Below are 24,627 nucleotides of genomic sequence, written 5' to 3' on the forward strand. Positions count from 1 at the left end.
ATTAATGCCAGAACCTAGAAGTAGACTCTTTGGAAGCAAGAACTAGAGATCAGGATAGAACACAGCTCAACTCTGCCCCTAAAGCTTTCTTTCTCTCTTATGGCTGTTTTCTTGAAGTATGGCTTCTCTTCCTATATTTTCATAGAGGTGCTGTCAGTAGGAGGGGCCTGGACCCAGGAAGCACCTTGATTAGCGGTCAAGTTGGAGCTGAGGGTCAGAAGTCAGGTCCATTGGGTTGGGTGGGCAGCACCATGGATCCTTTTATGCCTTCTCCAAGGCAGGAGTCCATTCTAGGTCATGTGGAGCCCATGGGGGAATGTGTTAGGTGGGGAAGGGATGCAGGGTTTGGGGGTGGTCCTCTCCTCCTTAAAGACCCTCAGTACAATTACAGATGGTAAGTGGGGGGATATGGTTAGGATTGGGTTATGGCTACTAGGATCAGAGAGAAAGAGCCTGACATTCAGAGGCTTGGTGTAGGACTTTTCTGCAGCCAGGTGACCCTGTTCCTGGGACCAAAAGGAAATCCTGAAACCTTGCTGATGGCAGCTGGAGAGGTAGTGTTTTTATGTTTTAACTTCAGCCTCTTCAAGGCAAATTCAGCAGGTCTAGTGTATGCTACTGGAGACACACACATAGACTAGGAGCTCTTTCCTGCCTCAGGGCCTCTGTACATTCTGTTCCTTTGGCTTGGAGCATGCTGTTCCTCACAATATTCTCATGACTGCTTCATTTTTTTCCCCTCAGGTCTCAGCAGTAAAGTCACTTTCTTAGGGAGACCTTCCTTACGCACCCAACGGGCCTCTAGATATTCTCCGTCTTAGCACTTGTTTATTTCCTCCTTCACATTTATTAGTTTGCAGTTCTTTATATTAGCGTTTTAAAAATTCATTTTGTCTTGCCCACTAGTAGGATGTAAGCTTAACAGGAGCAAAGACCTGACCTTTTGTTTTGTTCGCCAGCCCATCCCAAAACACCAGGGTGCCGGGTACATAGTGTTCACTCAGTAAATACCTGTTGGATGGAGTGGTTAGGAAGCACGCATAAGGTTTCCAATGCCACCCCTGCTACTTATGTAGGAAGATACATCTCCCTCTCCAGTAACTACTTTCTTCATCTGTAAAATGGGAATTATGACACCTGCCCACATTTTCTCCCAGAGCTATTGTGGAAACCAAATGAGGTAACTGATATGAAAGCGCTCGGCAGTGAAGCTGTTTTCTTTCTCTTCACCATCCAGAACTGTGCCAAGAGGCCTCGTCTGGGGAAGTCTTCCTGCTGGCCTCTGCGGCCCTTGCCAATATCACCTTCTTTGACACGATGGCCTGTGAGATGCTCCTGCAACTGAAGGCCATCCGCGTCCTCCTGGAGGCCTGCAGCGACAAGCAGAGAGTAGACACGCCTTACACCCGGGACCAGGTGAGCAGCTCATGGGGAACAAGGCCCAGAACCTGTAAGCGTGAAGTCAGAGGGCAGGAGGCCAGGGCTTAGGTTCTGGGGGGCACCATGGCTGCAGCTCACTGTCGGTCCTGTTAGTAGCAATCTGGGGGAAGGTAAAGGAATATGTTTTCAACATGCCTTGTTGCCCTTGGAGCACCTCCACAAGCCCATTCCCACCCTCTTCTCCCATCCCAACCACTAGAGAGACTTCCTCCATCTCCATGCAGACCTGTCCATCCTAAGACGCAGAGAGGTGCCATGGGAAGATCCCTGGACCTCCTCCAAAGGTCTGTATCCAGCCGTGTGGGCACCTGCCTGTCTGACATTATACCTGCAGCGAGTTTCTTCCTTTCTCTGCCTCTGTGAAACAGGGTCTTGGAGCAGAGCCTTGCTTCTGGGCCTCAACCCCTATATCAGTCTCAATTTTTTTTTTTTCTGTATATTTGAGCTCCATGTAAAGTCTTGTTTGGGGAAAAAGGATTTTACTACTAAATGTGTTTGAAAACATTGAATGAAGGTGTTTTCAATGGCCTTTGAGCTCTGAGGTTATGGATTTCCATCCTGTCCCACCTCTGCTGTACTCAGCCTCCCATTTCTCTTCCAGAGGTGGCGGCAGTGGATTGGTGGGTTTTAGTTCTCTGTAAATTCAACCAGGTGCCTGAACTCTGTGTTAGATGATCCTCCAGCCTCCAACCCAGCTCATCCCTGTCTGTAACCCAGCTCCCCAGCTCAACCTTTCTTCCAGCCTCATCATCCAGTCAAAGCTGCCCCAGCTTCACGTGCCAGCTCCTACCCCAGCAACTCCGGGAAAGCCTTCCCAGACGGCCCCAGCTCCGCGGGATCATCCTTTTCTTGGAGGCCACACCTCACAATGCAGTGTTGACTTTTCCAATGATATTTATTCCTTCCCAGTTATTTCATGTTTATCCCCCTGAGGGCATGGTCTGTGTTTTATACTTCCCCAGGACTTCTTCAGGCCTCTAGCCCAGAGCTGGCACCCTTGGCGAAATTCTATAAATGCTTGTTTAGGACGTGAAAGGGAAGGAGTAGGGTGGCACTTCATCTGTTCTTTCTTGTCTTTAGAATCACCTGCGGAAAGGCAGCCAACCATAGAAACTCCCATTCAGAGAGAATTTCTAGTATATAAGCATTTGCATATGAGGGTTCTACTAATATTGTGAGGCTGATAATATCTGCTGCATTTTACAGATAAGAGTATTGAGGCTCAAGAGAGTATCCCCCAAATCATATGGTTGACAAGTAGCTAGTCAGCACTGAATCCTGGCCTGACATAGACCTTGGTCTTTGACTCTTATCTGCTGCCATCTCTGAAAATGAAGAGGGGGTGGTGGAGCTATGGAGTCAGAGAGACTGAATGTCAACCTTGTCTGGGGCCATTTATTAATTGGGTGACTTTGGGAAGTCACAGCCTCCTGGGTGTTGGTTTTATCATCTACCTTGCAGGGTCCTTGTGAGGGCGAGTGAGATAATACACGTAAAGGACCTGATACAATGCTTTGTCCCCGCTAAGTCCTCAGTAAGTGACGACTATCATTATTTTTCAAACTTGATGCTGCAAGAAAGAGCACAGACAGCGAATTATCCAAAATCTTCAGTTTGGTCTCCCAAGCCTTGCTTGATGGAGTTCCAGACTTCCTTTCCTGTTCAATCTCTCACTTCTTAGTTGGACAAGCCCCATAAAGACAAGGTATGGCAGTACAAACAGATCAGGAGTGGTGGCTCACTGGGCTGGCTGTTGGCTGCTTGGCGCCTGGGGCGGGGGGCTGGCCCTTTGCAGTCACTGTCCTTGGCTGTGGGGCATGGGACTGGAGGGCTCACTCTGCATCATCTACCTTGTTCCCCCTCTTCTCTTCTTCAGCTAGACGCCTCCAGTTGCTGGGTCTCTCACCTACCTGACACGATTTTAGGTCCCTTTCCTTTCAAGTACCTCTCCTGTAGCCAACTCTGGTCATTTCATACAAAATCCAGTAGTGAGGCAGTAAGAACAGGGGTTAGGGGATCAGATGACATGTGGTTAAAGCTTCTCTTCCATATAATCATGTAACTCTGGGCAATTCACTCCAAGCCTCACTTTTCTCATCTGTGAGAAATAATTGAATACATACTTCACAGAGATAAAATAAGAATTGAATAAACTAATACAAACTTCTGGTACAGTTCCTGGAACACAGAAACAAATGGAAGCCACTGTCTGTTATTATTATTGACCTTTGGCGGTACTCAGCCCTGAATGGGGAACCTTCAGAGGGGAGTGTCCTTATCTGTAAAGTGGGATGGTCTCCTCCAGCTTAGACATCTCATGGCTCTATATGTACAGACCCTTTCTCACCCTGAGGAGTGACTGGCCCCCTCTTGGAACCTCACTGATTCCTAGGAAGGAGGGGCTCAGGGTGGGGAGAGAATGGAGAATGTAGTCAAGCTCTATGCAAATGGAGTCAGGCGTTTTCCTGCCACACTCTCCCACTGCCCTGTCTCCGTCATCCCCCCATCTCCGCCCACCCCCCTTCCCACCACCCCATGGCTGAGCCAGGCTCTTCTCCTCTGTCCTCAGGATGGCCTCACCTTCAGCCCTGGCTCAGAGCAACCACTTAGCTAGTGAGAGAAGACCCATTAAAGAAACAAATGGCTCTTTCCTTTGGCAGAGGGAGGATTAAGGTGATCAGAGGGCTCCCAGTAATGAAGACAAAGAAGATGAATTAGACTCTGAAGTGCTTACCGCCTCCTGAAACACTTAGGAGATTAAATGCCCCTGAGGCTTCCGGTAATGCGTCTGCCAATGACGCCAGTGCTGTGCAGAGCCTCTGGGTCTTGGATCTATATTTGTCCGCCTCCCTTTGAACATCTCAGCGAGAACCCCTCTATCAACCCAGCAAACTGAGTCTACTTAATCTGTCCAACAAATTAAGCAGAGGGGCTCTTCCACGCCCCTCTGCTAATCTAGGGGAGCTGGATGTGGTCAGGCATCCAGAAGCACTTCCTGCCTAACAAGCCCTTTGTGGCCTGTGTTTTCATCCCCAGGAGGTATTTTCTAGGGGTCATGCTGCCCAGGGCATCCAGCTACAGGCGTGATAATAGGATGGGGGGAAAGGGCTGGCTCATCTCTGCCCTGTCTGTCGAGCTGTGACAACCTAGGGTGAAAGGGATGCGGTTATCCTGTCTAAGCCACAGCAGAGACTTTCACTGAACATGACTTTATGGCCTTTAGAAATTAATTGCTTTCACAGAGGTGAACGGCGCTGGTATATTCACTTCCCATGAAGACACATGGTCTGCTTGGCATTTTAGAATGTCCAGATTTTGTAGCATTTCTGGGCCCTCGCTGTGAATACCATTATCAGGAGTCCATTTATCAGAAATGTCAGTTACCAGGGATTGCAATTTTGACTTACATTGCAAAAGCCCTCTATAGTTTATACAGCCCTATCACATACATATATGACATGGTAGAAACAGTACAGGCTTTGGGTTCAAGCAGACCTAAGTTCAAATCCTGACGCCATTTCCTAGCTGTGTGACCTTAGACAAATTGCTTAACCTCTCTGAGCCACAATTCCCTCATCTGTGAAATAGGGATACTAATATTTTCTCCCTCCTTGTGTCATTATGATGATTAGATGGCATAATGCTCGTAAAGTAGTTAGAACCAAAGAGATACTCAGTAATGAACAGGCCAGGGGTCTCTGATAGAACCAGAGATTGGGATGGGTCCAGACAGAGACTGTCAGGAATCTGACTGGGACAGGAAGGTAGGGTCAGGAAATGTGGTTAATGTGGTGGTGAGTGTAATGTGGCATGAGTCAATGCATGGTGTGTGTTGTTTCAATCTGTGTGTCAGTTTCTGCAGGTTGTACTGTGTATGTATGCATGCGTGTGTGTGCGTGTGTGCGTGTGTGTGTGTGTGTGTGTGAGAGAGAGAGAGAGAGAGAGAGACTATAAGCCACTTAAAGCAGTGGAGTTCGTTTGCATATGACTATATATGCATATCTACCGATCCAGAGAGGCTTGGAGGAACCCAGGATCACAACACCCCGTCCTGATTTGCCCCAGGAACCTCTCCCTATAAAGCCAAGGGAAAACTAAGCCCAGAGAACATGGTCTGGTGTTTACATACTCTCTAATACTGTGAGACTGACACCTCAAACTCGATGCAATTCCCAGGGAGAGAGTTTTGGTTTAGTTTACCAACGGCCTGGGACTTACATCTAAGGCATTTTTATGGCCTTTGTGGTTCTCTCTCCTAAACCCAGAGCTCAGCCCTCCAGTCTCGCGCCTTTGGTAATGAGGAGGGAAAGCCAGGCCTGTGAGAAGACCAGGGACCAGAGAGGGTGGGAGCAGTGTCTGTCTCGGGGCCTAGGCAGGTGCCCTCCTGGTTTCCACACTTGTCCAGCCCTCTCAGCTCCTGGGGCCCCGATCACACCTATCAGAGGGAGGGAGTGGGCTGGGCCTTCTCCCAGACCCCCTTGCCTCGCTGGCCTTGAGGGAGAAAGTGTGTTCAAGGAGACCACACCCTCCCTCTCTCTGAGCCCTTCATCCTTCAGACCACTGCTCTTGTCTTGATTCTTCCTGCTCTTTGATGGAGGAAGTGGTGTGGAGGAAAGAGGGCAGGATAGAGAAGCAGTGGGACTTCCTCTGCTGGCTGGTCTCAGAGCTGCAGTTGACATGGTTGCCAGAGCTTTAGAGGGTTAACACAGTGAGAGTAGAAATCTCAATATTCCATCAGTAGTTAAAGAGTAATTCTAATTTCAGTTCTATGAACTCTTGGCCTTTTTGTCCTAATTACTGCACAGCATAAAAGCAATCATAACTTTTCATTAAATATATGTCAGATTTCCTGCATTATAAGCTCTATCAGATCAGAGCACCTGTCTCTATTTGGGTATCCTGGGTATTCCTCACTTGTCTTTTAAGTGGTATGGTCCTCAGTATTAGTTTATGACAGAGCAAAGGAAAGGCACAGAGGTAGAGTCCAGGTGTGATCAGGGCTGGCTGCTGAGCCATTGTTAAGGATGTGAGATGAGCCTGAGATTGGTATGTGGACAGGTGTTCCCGGAACAAGCACAGAGTAAACCTTTTCCTCCGCACGTCTGCTATCGTCAAAGGCTTTGCCATCCTCCCTCTTACCACATGGGGGCATTTCTTCTTGAATCAGTGACATGGGATTGCCCCTGTTACTCTGGTTCAATTTGCTATTTGCCTCAATGTTCCTAAAGGTCTCTGGGAGGCCAGAGGAAAAACGATTTTAAAATGCCACAGAAAGTAATGAGCACAAAGTTTGTTGGGTTCTCTGCTGGGAAGGGCTTCTCCTGTTCTGGCACCCTGCCTCCCTTTGGGAGGGATCTCACATCAGCCTCACATCTTGGCAACACTGGGTGTTGTACTGGGTGGTACTTGATACAATCTTTCAAGGCCTGGGTCCTTTCAGACTCTGTTCCCCGGGGCCAAATAGTATTCATTTTATTTAACAAATGATCTGGGTGCTTGACAAAACATTGTCCCTTAATACTTATCACAGTCTTATTATCTTATTTTTATCTTTTGTAGTAGGCCAAATAATGCCCCCTCCCCAAACCTGTGAGTAGGCTACCTTACATGGTGAAAGGGATATTTTCAGATATGATTAAGGGTCTTGGTGTAGGAACATTATCCTGGATTATCCATGTGGGCCCAGTGTAGCCACTGGGATTCTTATAAGAAGAAGGCAGAAGGGTCAGAGTCAGAGAGAATAAGATGTGACTGAGGAAGCAGAGGTCAGAGCAATGGGGTGCCGGGAGCCAAGCAGTGTGAGTAGCTTCTAGAAACTGGGAAAGGTAAGGACATAGATTCTCCCCTAAACCCACCAGGAGGAATGCAGCTCCGTCAACACCTTGATTTTAGGTCCATAAGACCCAATTAGGACTTCTGACCCCCAGAACTGCAAGATAAAATTGTGTTGTTTTAAGCCACTAAGTTTGTGGTAATTTATTTTAGCAGCAATAGAAAACGAATATACCTCATTAACCAAGGCACAGAAAGGTTAAGTAACATGGTCAAGATCAGATGGATAATAATGACAGAGCCAAGATTTGGAACAGGTTGGTCCATGCACGTAGCCACTATGCTCTACTGCCTCTTACCTAGAACCTCTCTTGAGGCTGATACCCTCTGATTTCCCCAAATAACTACAGAGGGATCAGTAGCCTCTCACTCAGGAGGAATAGGACTTAATTAAAAACCATCAGACAGGAATGACTTAGCCTGGGCCAGGGGAAAACTGTTTGTCTGGCTCCTGTACTCTCTCCACTGACAGCATTGCTATCTTGTAGCCAACAAGGTAAACCAGTTGTCCCTAAAATCTCATCCCTGGACTTGACTGTGAAGAGAAACATTGTTGATCTGCCTTCCTGTCTATACCAGGGCACATACAAGGATGTTTCAAAGGGGGGACTCAAAGCAGGGCATAATTGACAGTTATTCAAATTGTGCTTAATTGAATACTTCATCTGCACCTCAGAAAACCACATGGGGTACAGGTTCTGTAAAGAGGAAGTAATTTTCATTAACAGGATCTAAATTAGTCTGACACAAAGACCTACCTGTGCCTGTGACACAGCTAATAATTGCAGTGTAATGAACCTGATGCTGCAGACAAAGGTTTCCTTTTCCTTTTTTTTTTTTTTTTTCCGGTACGCGGGCCTCTCACTGTTGTGGCCTCTCCCGTTGCGGAGCACAGGCTCCGGACGCGCAGGCTCAGCGGCCATGGCTCACGGGCCCAGCCGCTCCGCGGCATGTGGGATCTTCCCAGACAGGGGCACGAATCTGTGTCCCCTGCATTGGCAGGCGGACTCTCAACCACTGAGCCACCAGAAAAGCCCTCCTTTTCCTTTTTTATGTCGCCCTTTTTTTCCTTCTTTCCTTCCTCCCTCCCTCCCTACCTTCCTTCTCTTTTGGTTCTGTATGTCAAGCAACCATCTTTATTCAGTGGCCAGGCTGATGATGGTTGGAGTGGAGCTGTCCCTTAGTGGTGAGAACAGAGCCTGTGCCCCCTGCTACTGCTCACCTCAGTTTGGTACAGGCTTGGCCTTGTGTCTCCTTCCTCATAAGACTGCACACTTTATGCCTCTTGGGAAACTTCTATTTTTTAAACAAAATGCTATTGAATATTTGATGCTTTTTATTTTTTAAAATAAATTTATTTATTTATTTTTGGCTGCATTGGGTCTTTGCTGCTGCACGCGGGCTTTCTCTAGTTGTGTCGAGCGGGGGCTACTCTTCGTTGTGGTGCTCGGGCTTCTCAATGAGGTAGCCTCTCGTTGTGGAGCACGGGCTCCATAGGCGTGCAGGCTTCAATAGCTGTGGCACACGGGCTCAGTAGTTGTGGCTCGCCGGCTCTACAGCGCAGGCTCAGTAGTTGTGGCGCACGGGCTTAGTTGCTCCGCGGCACGTGGGATCTTCCCGGATCAGGGCTCGAACACGTGTCGCTTGCGTCGCCTGCGTTGGCAGGTGGATTCTTAACCAGTGGGCCACCAGGGAAATCCCTTGGGAAGCTTCTATTTTTTGACTGCATCTGCTACCTGTATTTTTCTTCTAACTCCTTTCACTCAGCCCACAGACACTCACAATCCTGAAAGGGTAGGAAAAAAGAGCTTCCAAGGACTAACCCTCCTTCAGTCCTATTAGCTTTCTAAAATGCAAATAGGAGTTTGTCGCTCCCCTCATAAAATATCTGGTGGTGCAGAGTGGCCTTCAGGATGAAGCTTTTGGTGTTAAGTCCTGTCCCTCCCCTGGCCACCCACCCCATCATACTTGCCCACCCAGGCCCCTTACCAGGTCCGAGCTGGAAGGGCTGACACATATGGATGCCACAGCAGCCTAAGGAGGCGTATCCCTTTCCAGCACGTATTTAGTGGGGAACGGAGGAGATAGATATTCTATAAATGTGGCAAACTTTTCCCTTCCTATAGAGATTTGTTACCTGCGTTATTACCCAGAGTAATATGCCAATGTTGAACCAATTAAAATCTAGATAGTACGCTTTGTTGGTCAACATCGCATTACTACTCATTATTCAGTTTCAGAACTAAGCTGCCTGAACTGTGTCAGGAGACTGTTAACTGGCACAGCCTCCAGTTATACCATGTGACAGGCTTTGAAGAAACCTTTCAAGAGAGATAGGCCTGCACCAAGGAAAAAACATGATTTTATTTTATTATTGATTTTAATTAGCACTTGAGAGTGCTGTTCACTTCCATGGAAGTGGGTGGATTTTCATTTTGCTAAATTTAATGTCAGGAGCAGTGTCATGGGTGGCATCTGAGTTAACAGGTGCCACGTTTCCAACATATTCCTGTGGTGTTTGGTACCCTCTACAGTTTGGGGTCTGTAGGAGGTCCCTTGCTGGCCCATCCTTAATCCAGTTTTGTGCTGTGAGTTCTCTGTGCAAACTTGACTGTGCCAGGGGACGGGGTTCGGGTGGGCTGTTGGCTGCTCAGCCCACGAGGTTGTAACCAAGGGTCTGTGTTTACCTGGTGTCAGCATCCCTTTCCTACAGGCAGAGCCCTTCAGCCATGCCTGACAAGCAAGGCTTGCAGCCCACAGGCTTATAAAGTGTAGCTGAGCATGAACTCTCACCAGATTCCATGCAATACCTGAAGCTTATGGTGTAATGCTGCCTTCAGTTTCCTAGTCATGATCTCTGTCTTAACCTTAGTCTCCATTCATTTCGGGTTGAAAGTAGGTGGGGTTCCGTATCAGGGCAAAAAGCTGGGATTGGAGGGAACCCAATCCAGGGCAGGGGTTAGTCAAAAATCTGCCAGTTCTGTATGCATTTCAGGGCCTGGTGCCAAGGGACCTGCAGAAAGATGATGAGGCTCCATCTTCACGCAGGTGACCCTGTTCTCACCTGCAGTGTCCTGGGGCCCCTGGGGGCCATCCCAGAGCCACATGCTGAAGAATGGGCATCAGTCACTGGGGAAACACATCTGAGTGACAGAAGCCCATGAGGATGGAAGAAAGTACCACGGAAGGATGGGCCAGGTGGACCATAAGAAGTCACGGGCTAAGGGAAAGCTTTGTAGCTCCTGGCTCACCTGTCAGTACGGGTGTTCCCATTTTCTTAGCTTCTCAATCCTCTTTTCCAGATTGTGACCATCTTGGCAAACATGTCTGTCCTAGAGCAGTGTGCCTCTGACATCATTCAGGAGAACGGTATGTCTTTTCAGTGGTGTGCATGCCGTACAGGTTATGTGGCTCTGTGGGACCCTGTGCCTTTGTGTTTGTGTGAAGGCCTATGTATTTGTGCATGTGGGTCTCCACACTTGCAGGAGTGCATGAATGCGTGCTTATGTGGGCAAGTGGGCCAATATGTAAGTGTTTTCTTGCTTCCACGGGGCTTCAATCTAGTGGGAGGCAGACACGGAACAAAAGAAGAGAACATCAGATGCAGAAAGTAAAGCAGGGAAGAAGATAAGGTAAACCCCATGTAGGAGGGTGGCAGTTGGCTATTTCAGTCAGGGTGGTGAAGGGAAGACAGATTTTACTATGATCCAGAAGTAAAAATCTATTCCTACAAAGGATGCATTCCAACTTTAAATCATTCTCTTCATATTGGGTTTGGCCACAGTGGAAAGCCGAAGGGTCGGGGATCAGGTCAGGGCAGCTGCATCCCTTGATGCCTCACCTGAGAGCATCTTTTTCCTCTTGCTCCCCTCCTCCCACCTCATGCGGAGGGTGTCACCAAGGTTCGGGTGAGGTGCCCGGAAGCTGATCTAAGAGGTCTCCGCTGGAAGGCAGGTCAGCTGGCTGCCTTGCGGCCGGGAACAAAGTGGTGAGGGCTTCCTGTGACTGAGAAATAGGAGAGCAATTAGCAACCAGTTGGAAACCAAGAGATGCTAACGAGGAGTGTGCTGGGAGCCTGGGCAGCTGCCTCTGCGCCTGTTAAGCCCCTTCTCCCTGGTTGCCCCGCTGTTTTAACACATGTACACATTCCCCATCCCCCATTGCTCTATTACTAATGGAAGGGCATCATTTTGTGTTAATTTTATGTCATTGGGCTAATAATGAGAAACTTTGTTGAGCTGGCTGAGGCTGAGAGGCTGAAGGGGTGTCTTTTGTGGCCTGTTCCTTCAGCACCCAGAGCCTGTAGTTCAAGTGGTCAGTGGGAGTGGGTCTCCATAGGCCAATGGATTTGGGATTGGAGTGTCTGGCGTCTGTGGAGGATTTTATGGTTTACAAAGTGCTATTGACGGGCTCATTCAGTAAAGTTATTGAGACCTACTAGGTTCTTGGCATTGTGCTGGACAGTGAGGACACAGAGATAAGTTAAGTCCTTGCCTTTGTTCTAGAGTATCTCACACAGTCTAGAAGGAGACCCCACCTGGACAAAAGTGATAACATGACAAAAGCGTGACATCTGCAGTAAAGTAATGCAGCAGAGGAAGGAGGGCATAGTGGTTGAGACTGTGAAGACTGGAAACGATTGCCTGGGCTTGAATCCTGGCTCTGTTATTTACTAGTTTTGTGACCTCCATTTTTCCATCTGCAAAATGGGAACAATAGTAATATCTACCTCACAGGGATGATGTGGGGATTAATAGAAAGCATGTTAGAAGAGTGTCAGGCACAGAATGAGCTCTGTGCTATGTGTATCTGCTCTTTCAGGAAACAGTGGCCGTCTCGTAGGGTTTAAATGAAGAGAGTTTGATGAAGAAACTGTTTAGCAAAGTGGGTCAGGATTTGAGGGACCAGCAGTGGAGGTGATTCAGCCAGGGATCACTGGAAGACAGTAGGACTCCTTGGTCTGGACAGGGCAAGCCTCATTATGCTTTGAAAGGAAGTCCTCCCACCAGGATGCTTGAGACTCTGACATGCTTTGTCCTGAAGCCTGGTGATTTTGTCTCTGTCCTGCCCTAAACTGTGTGTGAGTGTTGGTGGTGGGGAGCTGGATGAATGGGCCACACTGGAAGGTCAGAAACTCTGACCACTGGTCACCCTTACACTGGGAGGCAGGCCAGGGCAGTCCAAACCCTTATTTGTCAATCCAGTGGCATCAGTATTGCCCTTTCAGCTAGTTTTGCTTCTCCCTCAGGGGCTGGGGCTGAGCTGGATAGAATGTTGAGGAGGGAAGATGGCCTTGGGATGTGGTCTCTAAGCTGTAACTGCCCACAACTCTCAGGCAACTGTTGTGGCACTGAGCCTGGCCAGAACTTAGGAAACACATTCTGGATTTTGTAGGCAGCCCCAGTTTCATTGCATCTTATCTTTTTCTAGATAAGACTTACAAGGTATACATTTAAAAGAAACTTTGTTTTTTATACCCATTAAGGAAGTGAACAAAAATCCTTGCCCCCATGGTGCTCACTTGGTCGTATATGAGAAACTATTTTTTGTCAGACTCTAGGTACGAAGCTGGGATTTGGAAAATGGCTTCTTTATGGGAACCTTGACCTGGAGGAACTAGTAAAATTTCTTAATCTTGTGGCACTTCCTGAAGTTGTCATTTTGGTGCCCCCTGTTTATGTCCCCATAGGCCATGCCATATATACTCAGGACATTAATAGCTATGACTTTGTCTTAGGGACATTGTGGGCATAAGAAGCCAGAAGACCGTGTTCCATTCAGTGGCCAGGGAGGGGGTTTGGAGAGAAGCCCCTTGCCCCAGGATCAGAGTTTGTGGTGGCAGAGCCAATAGGGGCTAAGAAAGGCAGGGCCTGCAGCATTCCCTGAGGCTGTAGGAGGGAGAAATGGGGCACTTACACAGCTCACCAGAGAGAGACATGGCCCCTTCTCAGGACTGAATAACCTCAGGGTCCACAACTAAGTTACTCACTGCCCCCTGAACTGGGATCTAGGAGGCTTAGAAGTTGCATCTGGTTCAAGTAAGATTTGGAGAGGCACATGACTGAGGTACTGGCCTGGAAGTGACTCCTATGTGAACTTGAGAAGTCACTTCATCTCTCCACACCTCAGGTACTCGTCTGTGAAATGGGGGGGAGAGGCAGGGGCTGGGCTAGAAGAACCCTAAGGACCCTTCGGATTCTATGGTCTAAGTTACAGGTTGCAAACTTAGATGCCTGCAGGAGCCACACAGGTGATATAAATGGATGGCGTGTGCTCAGCATGGACTGGATCAATCTCATTTCAAAGAGTCAAAGTTTATAATAAGCTTCAGCAAATTGCTGTTACGCAGAAATGTGGGCCCAGTGTTCTCAGATCAGGAAGTAATTTTTCAGATGCCAGAAATCTGGAGTTTTATGGAAATCTCCCAATTTGCATATTAGCAAAAACTTCTTAAAAAATTAGACACTGTGTAAAGCAAGAGAAAAAGCAAAAAATACACCTGTGGGCCATATTTGTTTGAATTTCTAAGCTGGCAAGTGCCACTCTGTGCAGGAAAGAAGGTGTGGGCTGGGGCAGCTGAGGAGTACCTCCCACAGAAGATGGACTTTTACTACAACCTGCAGGATGGGAATGATTTAGATGGAGAGTGAGAGGCAAAAGGACAGCCCCTGCAGAAAGAATTAGATGGGCAAAGGCATGACATGGGAGTGGATGTGGGTGTGGTTTTTAGGCCAATCAGAGGGAAGGGTGGAGAGGTTCTCAGCTGACCAAATTCAAGCCTAAATGTCTCCGTCCAACTACTCCACTCCCTTCCAGTACATGATACCCCTCTAAAACATTTGATTTAGTGATTATCCAGTCTAGGTTTGGGTCACCTCCCACCAGGGGGACCCATTACCTCTGGACCTGTCTCAGATGCAAGCAGCATCCGAGGTGAAGAGGTGATGGAGGGTAACCAGATTATCTGAGTTCTGACACCAGCTCTACAGCTACTTACTGTGTGACCCTGGGCAAGATACTCCACCTCTCTCTGTGCCTCAAAGTGAATTATCATATAGTGCTTAGTTTATGAGGCTATTGGGAGGTTTTAGGGTTCGTGCATTTACTGTGTATTTAGCACAGCATCAGGGATGTAGTAAAAGCTCAGTTATAGCATTTAAAGGAAATTAAAAGGATATCCTCCAGATGTCCCTTCCAGGGGTGTAGTGACTTGATATGTGGAATCAGAGACTCCCCCAGGGCAGAAGGAGAAGAAGAGGAGGCCTTGTCCAAGTTCCTCCTGTGGTTGAGAGCCCCGAGTCATCCCGACAGCCTTTGCTTGAGCCTGCAGCTAGAGGAAGTCTCCCTGCTTGGGCAGCTACCAACTGTTCATCGCTTTCCACCCAGGGGTCCAGCTTATCATGGGCCTGCTGTCTGAGAAGCCAAGGTCTGGGACCCCCGCCGAGGTGGCGGCCTGCGAGCGAGTCCAGCAGAAGGCTGCAGTGACCCTGGCCCGTCTCAGCCGAGACCCAGATGTGGCACGGGAGGCCGTGCGGCTGAGTTGTAAGTGGTGCTGGCTGTGTCAGGGGCGGAGAGGGGCGCCGGGGCTGGGAGCGGTCCTGATTTCATGGTGGCAGTGGTGACAGAGGACTCAGAGTAAGGCCGACTGTGCTGGGAGATGCTGGCATGGGGGCCCAGGGTGCAGCCCCAACTTAGCCTCCTTTCCCCTGGGGCTGAAGCAAGAGAGAGGAGGAGTCTACAGAGGTTTAAGTTGGCCAGAAGAATGACTCACTTGTAGGCTTCCTGTTAACAAGGACCCCATTCACTCATTCATTTTCTCATTCATTCATTTACTCAGTTATTTGCTTACTCATTTGTTTACTTATCCACACATTCATTCACTCATGAATTCATCCTTTTGTTCATTCATTCATTAACTCATTCATTCATTAACTCATTCGTTACTTCATTTATCCCCCATTATCTTTTATTCATTAACTCATTCGTTACTTCATTTATCCCCCATTATCTTTTATTCATTAACTCATTCGTTACTTCATTTATCCCCCATTATCTTTTATTCATTAACTCATTCGTTACTTCATTTATCCCCCATTATCTTTTATTCATTAACTCATTCGTTACTTCATTTATCCCCCATTATCTTTTATTCATTAACTCATTCGTTACTTCATTTATCCCCCATTATCTTTTATTCATTAACTCATTCGTTACTTCATTTATCCCCCATTATCTTTTATTCATTAACTCATTCATTACTTCATTTATCCACCATTAACTTTTATTCATTAACTCATTCATTCATTAACTCATTCATTACTTCATTTATCCACCATTAACTCTTTCATTAAATCACTCATTCGTTCATTCAGTCAGTCACTTATTTACCCAACAAATGTTTCCAGAGCACTCACTCTATGGTAGGCTCTGTTCTGAGTGCTGGGCATATAACACTGATTATAACCGCGTCCTAACCACAGCGGCCTATAGCCTAATGGAGGTGGTGGATATGGAAAGAAAAATTTACACTTGAGTATCACAGAGCGATGCTCAAAGGATGTCAGTGGCACAGTTGGCACACAGAGGAAGTAGCCCACACTTATCCAGGTGGTTCAAATAATGTAACAAGAAGATGACTCTTCAGCTGTGGCTCCGGGAGTTATTCGGCTGTGAGGGCTAGGAAAGGGCACCCAGGTAGAGGCAGGAGATGGCAGTGTTGTCGACCATCCGGGCACTTGGAGGACAGCAAGAGGTGGCCTTGGGGCAGCAGGGAGTTCTGGCTCCAAAATGACTTTATGGAGGATAAATACATACATACAGAATCTGCCTGCATACATTTCATTACTATCTTATAATGAGTTTTTTTTTTTCCATTGTTAGAGTTTGAAAAAGTCAATTTGCGTTGAAAAGCAAAGTCATTTATTTGACTTTCCTCCGTAAAGGCTTAGGAAATATTAGTGTACTCAAGTGTAGTCTTCTATAATCTTAGCCACAATATATTTTCTGACTCAAATGGGCAGCTGGGGGTGGAGAGGTACTAGGAAGTTCCTCTGAGAAAGATGTAAATGTTAACTATAGCTGGGAAGATCAGAAGAACCTGCATGGGAAGTTCCTTCTCAGGAAGACCTGTAGTCTTCTGTGGCTCATTCCTCCACACTGTGGGTGAACTCCATCCTGGCCAGTGTTCTGGCACTCAGGGGTTTGGTTTTGATGCTCCAGCTCATCCTGGCCCTGACCAGGGTCCATTTACACCTGAGGGAGCAGAAAGTCTTCCCTGCCGATTGGCAGCCGCCTCCCTCCACAGGACCCCGTGCAGAGGACTGTGTGTGAGAGATGGGAGCACCTCTGGGTCAGGCCTGGCCAGGCCACCCCGACCTGGGTGTGAGGGTCTCCCCGTGTCTCACGCAGGTATGTCCCGCCTCATTGAACTCTGTCGCTCACCCTCCAAGAGGAACAGCAGTGACGCCGTGCTGGTGGCCTGCCTGGTGAGTTCCCAATCCTCCCCCAGCTTTCTTCCTGGGCTTTGGGGTTGCAGACCAGGGACCAGGGGAACAGGCTGTGCCATGCCAGGCTTGGGTAAGCCAGACAATTCGTTCTGGATTTCCATTTTTCTCTTTAAAAGAGTAATACTTGTTTCACTTAATTCATAAGATTGTGATGAAAATTATATGAGGTCATATATGTGAAAGGTAGAGGCCTGGGGAACCCCCATTACCACACATTTAGTACCTTTGAGGTCCTGGGGGATCTGACAGCAGGTCTAGACCAGCGGGGCCCAGCTGGCAGGATGCTGGGTGATGCTATGGTGCTTGCAGCATGTGGTAGCTAGGGTAAGATGTCTTCTGCCTGTTCCAAAGTGGACACTATGAGAAAGCCTCCTGTCCTCCTCAGATAGAGCCGCTCTATTGGTTCTCTTCCAGCTTCGTAGCTCCCTCCTCCTTTGTGGAGTAGGACAGGACAGGACAGGACAGAGGATTATTCAGTCAGTCCCCAGGATCTTCACCCCCAACCAAGCTAGCACATCCTGGGAGGTCTCCACCCAACTTCTTGATGCTTGGGTCCACCATGAAAGTACCAGCAGCACCAGATGGGGAACACCCAACCTGTCTCTATATCCTCCCTGCTGGGCTGTATTAAATCCTAGAGCAGAGCAGCTGGAAGCATCCAGGAGCAGGGAAGCCCACGTAAAAGCCCTTTAACTTCCAGAAGGGGGTGCCAGATCTTTGATTTGTCCTCTTTGTGCAGATCTTTGACCGTGCAGAAGGGATGGATCTAGAGGTCTTTCAAGCTGTTTCACAATAAAGACACTTCTCACCCCGTCCTTTTTTTTTTTTTTTTTAAACTGAGCTCATCCCATTTCTGGGAGCTCCTGACAGGCATTGTATGGTGGTAGGAGCAGCAGGCATTACAGTCAGACACACCTGTCTTGGTTTTACCATTAATGAGCTGCGTGACATTGGGTAGGTCACTAAGTGCTGTAAATTTTATTCGGTAAATATTTGCTAAGTGATTCTATGAGCCATGCACTCTTCTGGGCTTTGGGGATACAGATGTGGGGGGAAAAAAGGACAAAAATTTCAGCTCTGTTGGGCCTTTTATTCTGGTACATGCAGAACAACCTTCACCCTTTTTGTGCCTTGGGTGATCTGGAGAAGCTTATGGACCCCTTCTCAGTATTAGGTTTTAAATGCATAAAGTAAAATATATAGAATTAAAAGGAAAACCATCATATTAAAATAATTATTAGACTATCAAAGCAGGTGATATGTTAATATATATATATATATATATATATACTTTTAAATTAGCTCCTTAAATAAAAGCTAGCCTCAAGTCTTCACTAGCAATGAGCATAAATAATATTGAAGGTACCTCCAAAAACTGTAATTTACTGAACCAAACTTGGGTCTGCTTGCCCATGCACAGTAAAGCCAATCGACTGACACCGGCTTGTGGTGAAGGAAAGTGCAGTGGGTACTGCAGGTTGCCAAGTGAGGAGTCCAGGTAGATAGGGCTTCAAAGGCCCAAACTCTCTGAAGGCTTTCAGGGAAAGTTTTTTTAAAGACAGGGTGAGGGAGGGGGGTTGTGTGGTGTGTGATCAGCTCATGGACATCCTTCTGATTGGTTGGTGATGAGGTAAATCAGGAGTCAGCATCATCAACCTTCTGGTTCCAACAGGTCTGGGGTCTATGTGGGCAGCATGCAGTTAACTTCTTCCACCTGGTGGAGGTTTCAGTATCTGTAAAAGAGCTCAAAGGACGTGGCTCAGAATATTATCTATATCCCCTGAGGAGGAACTAAAGCTCCTTGACTTTGTTTAAAGGCTAAACTCTTATTAGTTTGTCTTGCTTGACTGTTTTCCTTTCTTTCTGCATTTTCTCACTTCTCTGATTAAATGTACTCTTTGGAACTCGGGGAAGCCTAGGAGACTAAAGTTTTTATACAGACAAGAGACAGGTAGAGGATATGGAGGGGGATGCTGTTCCAGGAAGGCCCCATAGGGTCCTGCTCAGTTACAAAAGTGTCTGTGATTTCTATTGGTGAACAAGTAACAGGCACCGCTGAGACATCTCCATCTGTTGCTACATTCACACACAGCTGAAGGAAAGGCTGTTTCAGTGAGAGGCCAGTGAATGTAAAGGTGTAATTTTTTTCATGCAAGTTCACAGACCTTAATTTTGTCTGGTCTAGTGAGTAAACGGAGACAGTTAATACCTGGCAAACACATAATCATTGGCCCCAACTACCTTATCTTCACAACTTGGGCAGCCAGCAACTGCCTGACCCTGAATAGGCCTGAGAAAATGTTGAGAAACTATAAAGCTCCTTTCAGACACGTGGGCTCGCTCTGATTCCTTTTCCATTTTTATCATTAGTTTGAAGGAGAGCACACAGAAGGGCTTGGCCTCTATTTTCAATCACTTGAAGGACTTTCTGGTGGTAAAGGGATCACATTTCTCCTTGTGGACAGGTTGTTGGATGCTGAATAGAGCCCCTTCCTTCTGAATCCATCCTTCATGTGGCTGCTGGCCTCATTTTCCTCATGACAGTTTACAATCATGACCTTTCCATGAGCACCCCTTCCCTGGTTCCCTGTTACCTATGGCCTACTGTCCACATACTTAGCCCTTCACAGCCTGGCTCTGACCCACCTCAGGTCTGAAGGCCTTCCACTGCCTCCAGGCCCTGTCCAGCGTCAGAATGCCCTGAACCACCCTGACACTGTGCTTTAGCCCTTGTCCCAAGCAGATGTCCTCTCTATAGCTCTGCCAACACCGCCTTCAAGGCTCATATCAAAATCCTCCTCCTTGAGGCTTCCTGGGAGTTCTCTGCGGCTTGGACCTGCCTGCTCAGATTTTGTTTTCCCCAGAAGGAAGCATGTTGTGTTATCCTGTGTTTTAGGTGTTATAAGGGGAGGCTCTTGGAATTCAAACACAGGCCTGCCTGATGCTGAATGTCTTGACTTTTTGCCCTGACCATCTTGTTTCCAGCCATGCTTTCTCCCCTTATGGCTTGTGGCCCTAGTCATGCTACCTTGGCTCATGGGAGGGGATCTGTATTTCTCCCCCTCTACCCTGGAACCTTCTCCTGGCTGGGTCCCTTTTCCAGCTCTTGTATCTCCATGGGACCTTGGGTTTGGTGACTGTTTCTTGCCTGGCTGAGGGACTGATGGACTTGTCTGCTCATCCCCCAGCCCCCAGTGTTGGTGGGTACTCGTGATTTGTCTCCCAGAAGGGGCTCCATACTTGAGTGCAGCCCCCTGGCTGGTGAGATGGGGGCTGCTTGGAGCCTGGCCTGGCGGATGGAGCTGGAGGCTACCTCTCCTGCCCCTCCCCAAGCCTTCTTCCCAGTTTCAAAGACTCTATTCAGGTGAAGGGAGGACATTTCAGTTATCATCTCCCACATCTGGAAAAGTGGCAGCATGGATTGCCTCTTGCAAACAGAATTGATTTTTCCTTAATGAAGCAGCTGTCAGTGGGGTACGGGGCTTGTTTAATTCTTGCGTGTTTTCAGACTGTCTGGGAATGAGATGCTGGGAAGGTTGTTAACCTTCTGAGGAAAGCAGAGGCCAAGTAAAAGGCTTCAGAAGGGTGAAGGATCCTTTAAGCTCCTGGATGCTGAGGAGGGGGTGCTCTGAGACCATTTGGGTTCATGATGAACCCTGCACACTTTCTGAGGACCCTGGGGAGAGGAGGGTATCTATTTGCCTTCGTGGTTTTTTGGGTCTGTTTCTAGTTCTCTCTCTCTTGTGTTTTGCTTTTGCTTTTCTCTCTGTCTAGAGGTTGCCTCCTCCCTTAGGGATGTTTCTCTCTCCTTCTTTCTCCTCCCCCATTCTTTTTATCCCTTTAGTCCTCTCCCCCATCTCTACTATCTCTTCACCTCCTCCTATCTCTCTCCTATTATCCTCCCACCCCCAGGGTGTGCTCTCTTTTTCTCTGATACCATCTCTTTCTCTCTTGATCTCCCTGTTATGCTTGGTCTCTTCTCTTTCACAAGTTCATCTCTCTCTCTCTTTTTTTAAAAATTAATTAATTAATTTTTGGCTGCATTGGGTCTTCATTGCTGTGCATGGGCTTTCTCTAGTTGCAGCGAGCGGGAGCTACTTTTCATTTTGGTGAATGGGCTTCTCAGAGTGGTGGCTTCTCTTGTTGCAGAGCATGGGCTCTAGGCACATGGGCTTCAATAGTTGTGGCTCACAGGCTCAGTAGTTGTGGCTTGCGGGCTCTAGAGTGCAGGCTCAGTAGTTGTGGCACATGGACTTAGTTGCTCCGTGGCATGTGGGATCTTCCCGGACCAGGGCTCGAACCCATGTCCCCTGCATTGGCAGGCAGATTCTTAACCACTGCACCACCAGGGAAGCCCTCCCTCTTTTTTTCTTTTTTTTTTTGCGGTACGCGGGCCTCTCACTGTTGTGGCCTCTCCCGTTGCGGAGCACAGGCTCAGGACGCGCAGGCTCAGCGGCCATGGCTCACGGGTCCGGCGCTCCGCGGCACGTGGGATCTTCCCGGACCGGGGCATGAACCCGTGTCCCCTGCATCGGCATGCAGACTCTCAACCACTGCACCCCCAAGGAAGCCCCCCCCCCCTCTCTTTTAATAGTTCCTTCTTGTTCTGTTTTTCTGATGCTGTCTCTTTTTTTCTGTCTCTCTATTATTTTCTTCTTCTACATTTTCTCTTTTCATGGGTTTATTTTCTATCTATTTCTTTGTCTCTCTTTTTTTCTTCCCTCTCTTTTGCATTATTTTTATGCTTGATGATGTAAAATACATTGATGGTTTTATATTCTCATATCTGTGGAAGATCCCTGGTTCCATTTTTACTGTAACAACTCAAAGGCAGTAAGGTTATTTCTCCCAGTTGGAGCCCAGAGGAATCAGAAAGTGCAATGGAGTTCAGCCTTTTAGCCCCTGGGGAAGTCATACTCCAGGAGAGGCAGGACACACTAGTTAGAGACAGTCTCCTGGATTCTCCTTCCTGCCACCAGCGTCTAAGACCCTGTTCATGTGAACAGAGATGCATATCCCTTCTCCTTGAACCAGCTTGGACATGGCAGTGTCTGTTAGTCCAACAGTCAACTTAAGCCATCCTCTCTTTTCACCAACTTGGCGATTTCTCAGCAATAGATTACTTCTCATGTCTAGGTAATGAGCTATATGTTTGCCTTGTACTCATTATAACCTAGTGTCCTGGGCTTGCAGCATCCTGTCTCTGTGTGTGTAGGTATGAAGGCCCTGGAATTGGGCTGCTGTGTGATCTTGGGAAGGCCACTTTTGCTCTCTGAGTCTGTCTCCTTATTTCTAAATTGGATATCATGATACTTACCTTGCTGTATCCTGTGGGGATTAAATGAGATACTATGTAGACACTCAGTAAAAGTGGGCATTCCTTCTTCTTTGCTTCTTCTGCCACTCAAGATAGTCCCCTCTCTCTTTGTTTCCCAAGGGAAGGGCATCCTTAAGCTCCCACCTTGTTCCTTGCTCTGTTCAGGCTTGAGAAAGATGGAAGGAATTAATATTCATTGGGCACTTAGTATGCATGGCCTCAGCTAACTGGCAAAGAGGTCTAGGTAGGTACACAGCTCACGTTTATAGTTTCAGGTTACTCTAGCAGTAGAACTCAACATTTGTTCGGGTTTTTTTTCAGCATACCTTTGTAGATACAGAGAAAAATAAAACAGTCTCTATCCTTAAGGAGCTTAGAGTCTGGTGTGGGAATAAACACCTAAAAAATAGTTGGGGAGGGGTTTCACATCATGGGAAAGATCTGAGCAAGGGCACATGGATGTAAAACAAGATGGTGTACTCAGGGAAGAGTGCAACACTCAGTGTGTGGGGACCTGGGCAGTAGTTTCATTCTGCCTGCATTTCTCTTTCCTGTTCATCCCCATCTTGGTGGCAGAAATTCCATTTCCTTCAACTTTATGACCCTCCTTCTTCTCTCCCTCTCCCCTCCTTCCCATCCCAAAATGCTTTGCTCAGAACCTTGCTGAATTTATAGATAAATGAATAGCCCTTGCTGTTCTAAGGTTCCTATAGAGACCTGGAAGTGAGAATATAATTCCACTGATGCTTCTGGTAGTTCCAGTCTCTAAGATAAATCTTGAACTTAAATATGTCACTAAATTGACCAAATCCTTAAAATGACAGGTCTTCAAAACAATCAGTTTCCTAAGATGACTGAAAAACCAAGATGGCAAGACTAATTAAGATCATGAAAACTTTCAGATGACATACCCTTTAGTGATCAAGGTACCATTGAAATCAGGTGACTATGTAATAAAGTTGCTATGGTGACCAAGTGACATAAAAGACCATATCACTAAGGTGTCAAGGTGATGATCAGCTCAAATTGGCTGGTAAATGAGCCACTTACTGAAATGCATCTCTCAGGGAAGTTGAAGGCCCAGTCTGATCTCTTCTGTTTTCTCCTCAGGCTGCTCTGCGTAGATTGGCCGGGGTCTGTCCTGAAGGCCTCCAGGACTCTGACTTCCAGCAGCTGGTCCAGCCCCGGCTTGTGGACTCTTTCTTACTCTGCAGCAACATGGAGGAGAGTTTTGTGTAGCAAGTATGGGAGACAAAAGGCATTCGGCCTCATTCTCAAGCCCCCTCTGAGTACATACCTGTTAACGCACCTGACCACACACCAGCCCCCTCACCTCTTTATTTATACTTAATTTATTTTTTATGTGAAATTAACAGAGGGCTAAACATTATAGCAACATCATCAGGCAGTTTGTGGTCTTTGGGAGTCTTTTTTGTTTTTATTTTTTGACTTCTGTGACTTTTCAGTTGCAGATGTTGAAATGCATAATGGCTAATATGACAGATTGTCATGGGTGATTTCACGTCCTTTTGCTTTCTCTACTCTCACTATATAAACTTGCTTCATTTTTTTTAAAACAAAATCTGATAACAAGAGTATTTTAGCTGTCCAGCAGTTTTTCTTTTTTTTAAAGTTGGAATTGCTCTTTCTAAAATATTTTAAATGCATTTCATAGTTGGACAGAATATACTGGAAGTTCTAGTTTTATTCTTTAATAAATGAAATCACATGAAATGTGTCTTGAATTTTCTGATTAAATTATGTCTTAGGCTAACTTCTTGCTTCCCAAGTTTTCATGCCACAAAAACTTTCTCAACTATTAAAACTGCATAAAAAGTATATTGTTTTCATAGCTGCATAAATGGGTTAATTTCTGAGTGATTTAGTGAGAAATCAAAAGGTTTCCAAAGTCCCAGGAACTCAGTTTCCCTTGGCTTGCTCTTCTTTAACCTCATGGTAAACAGTATCCTCAGATGAGGTTTTACTGAAAAATACCTCTTCAAAAGTATACTTGAAACTAGTGGTGTGCTGGAGTTGGCTTATACCAGCTCACAAGGGACAGTTGTAAGGAATTCCTCCCAACTCCACATTCAGTGAGCTCATTTGGTACCTTGTAACTGGAAATACTGAGAGTATTTATACCACATAAATTGGAAGATGCTACAAATCAGAGGCTTGGTGTTTTGTTTTTTTTCCCACAGAGCTGGTTTACCAATATCGTTGTTTGAAAGTATTACAAAACTCTATGACTATTTCTGAAAGATTTATTACTATTGTGATATGATTTTATGCAATTCAAGAAAGTTTTGAAATCCATTACATAAGAGGCTAAAAGAATTACATGATCACATCAATATATGCAGAAAAAGCACTTGATGAAATACAATATCCTTTCATGATTTAAAAAAAACTTTCAATAAACTAGGAATAAAGGGAAATTTTCTCAACTTGATCAAGATTATCTACAAAAAACCTACAGCTAACATCATCTATGAAGCTAAGAAACTCAAAGATTTCACAAAAGATCAGGTA

General features: G+C 46.7%; 1 protein-coding gene across 1 annotated transcript in view; it reads left to right on the forward strand.

Annotated features, from left to right (window-relative positions):
• The window catches only part of INSC (INSC spindle orientation adaptor protein), a 125,300-nt gene extending 101,966 nt beyond the window's left edge, over positions 1–23,334 (forward strand). Inside the window, exons 9-13 of the mRNA XM_024731593.1 lie at positions 1,238–1,416; positions 10,575–10,641; positions 14,659–14,814; positions 16,681–16,757; positions 23,206–23,334. Of these exons, the coding sequence (XP_024587361.1) occupies positions 1,238–1,416; positions 10,575–10,641; positions 14,659–14,814; positions 16,681–16,757; positions 23,206–23,334 (608 nt within the window). The remainder of the gene's footprint in view (positions 1–1,237; positions 1,417–10,574; positions 10,642–14,658; positions 14,815–16,680; positions 16,758–23,205) is intronic.
• Positions 23,335–24,627: the final 1,293 nt, after the last annotated feature.

This window comes from Neophocaena asiaeorientalis, unplaced genomic scaffold, assembly GCF_003031525.2.
Source record: "Neophocaena asiaeorientalis asiaeorientalis breed wild unplaced genomic scaffold, Neophocaena_asiaeorientalis_V1.1 scaffold571, whole genome shotgun sequence".
Lineage (NCBI taxonomy): Eukaryota > Metazoa > Chordata > Mammalia > Artiodactyla > Phocoenidae > Neophocaena > Neophocaena asiaeorientalis.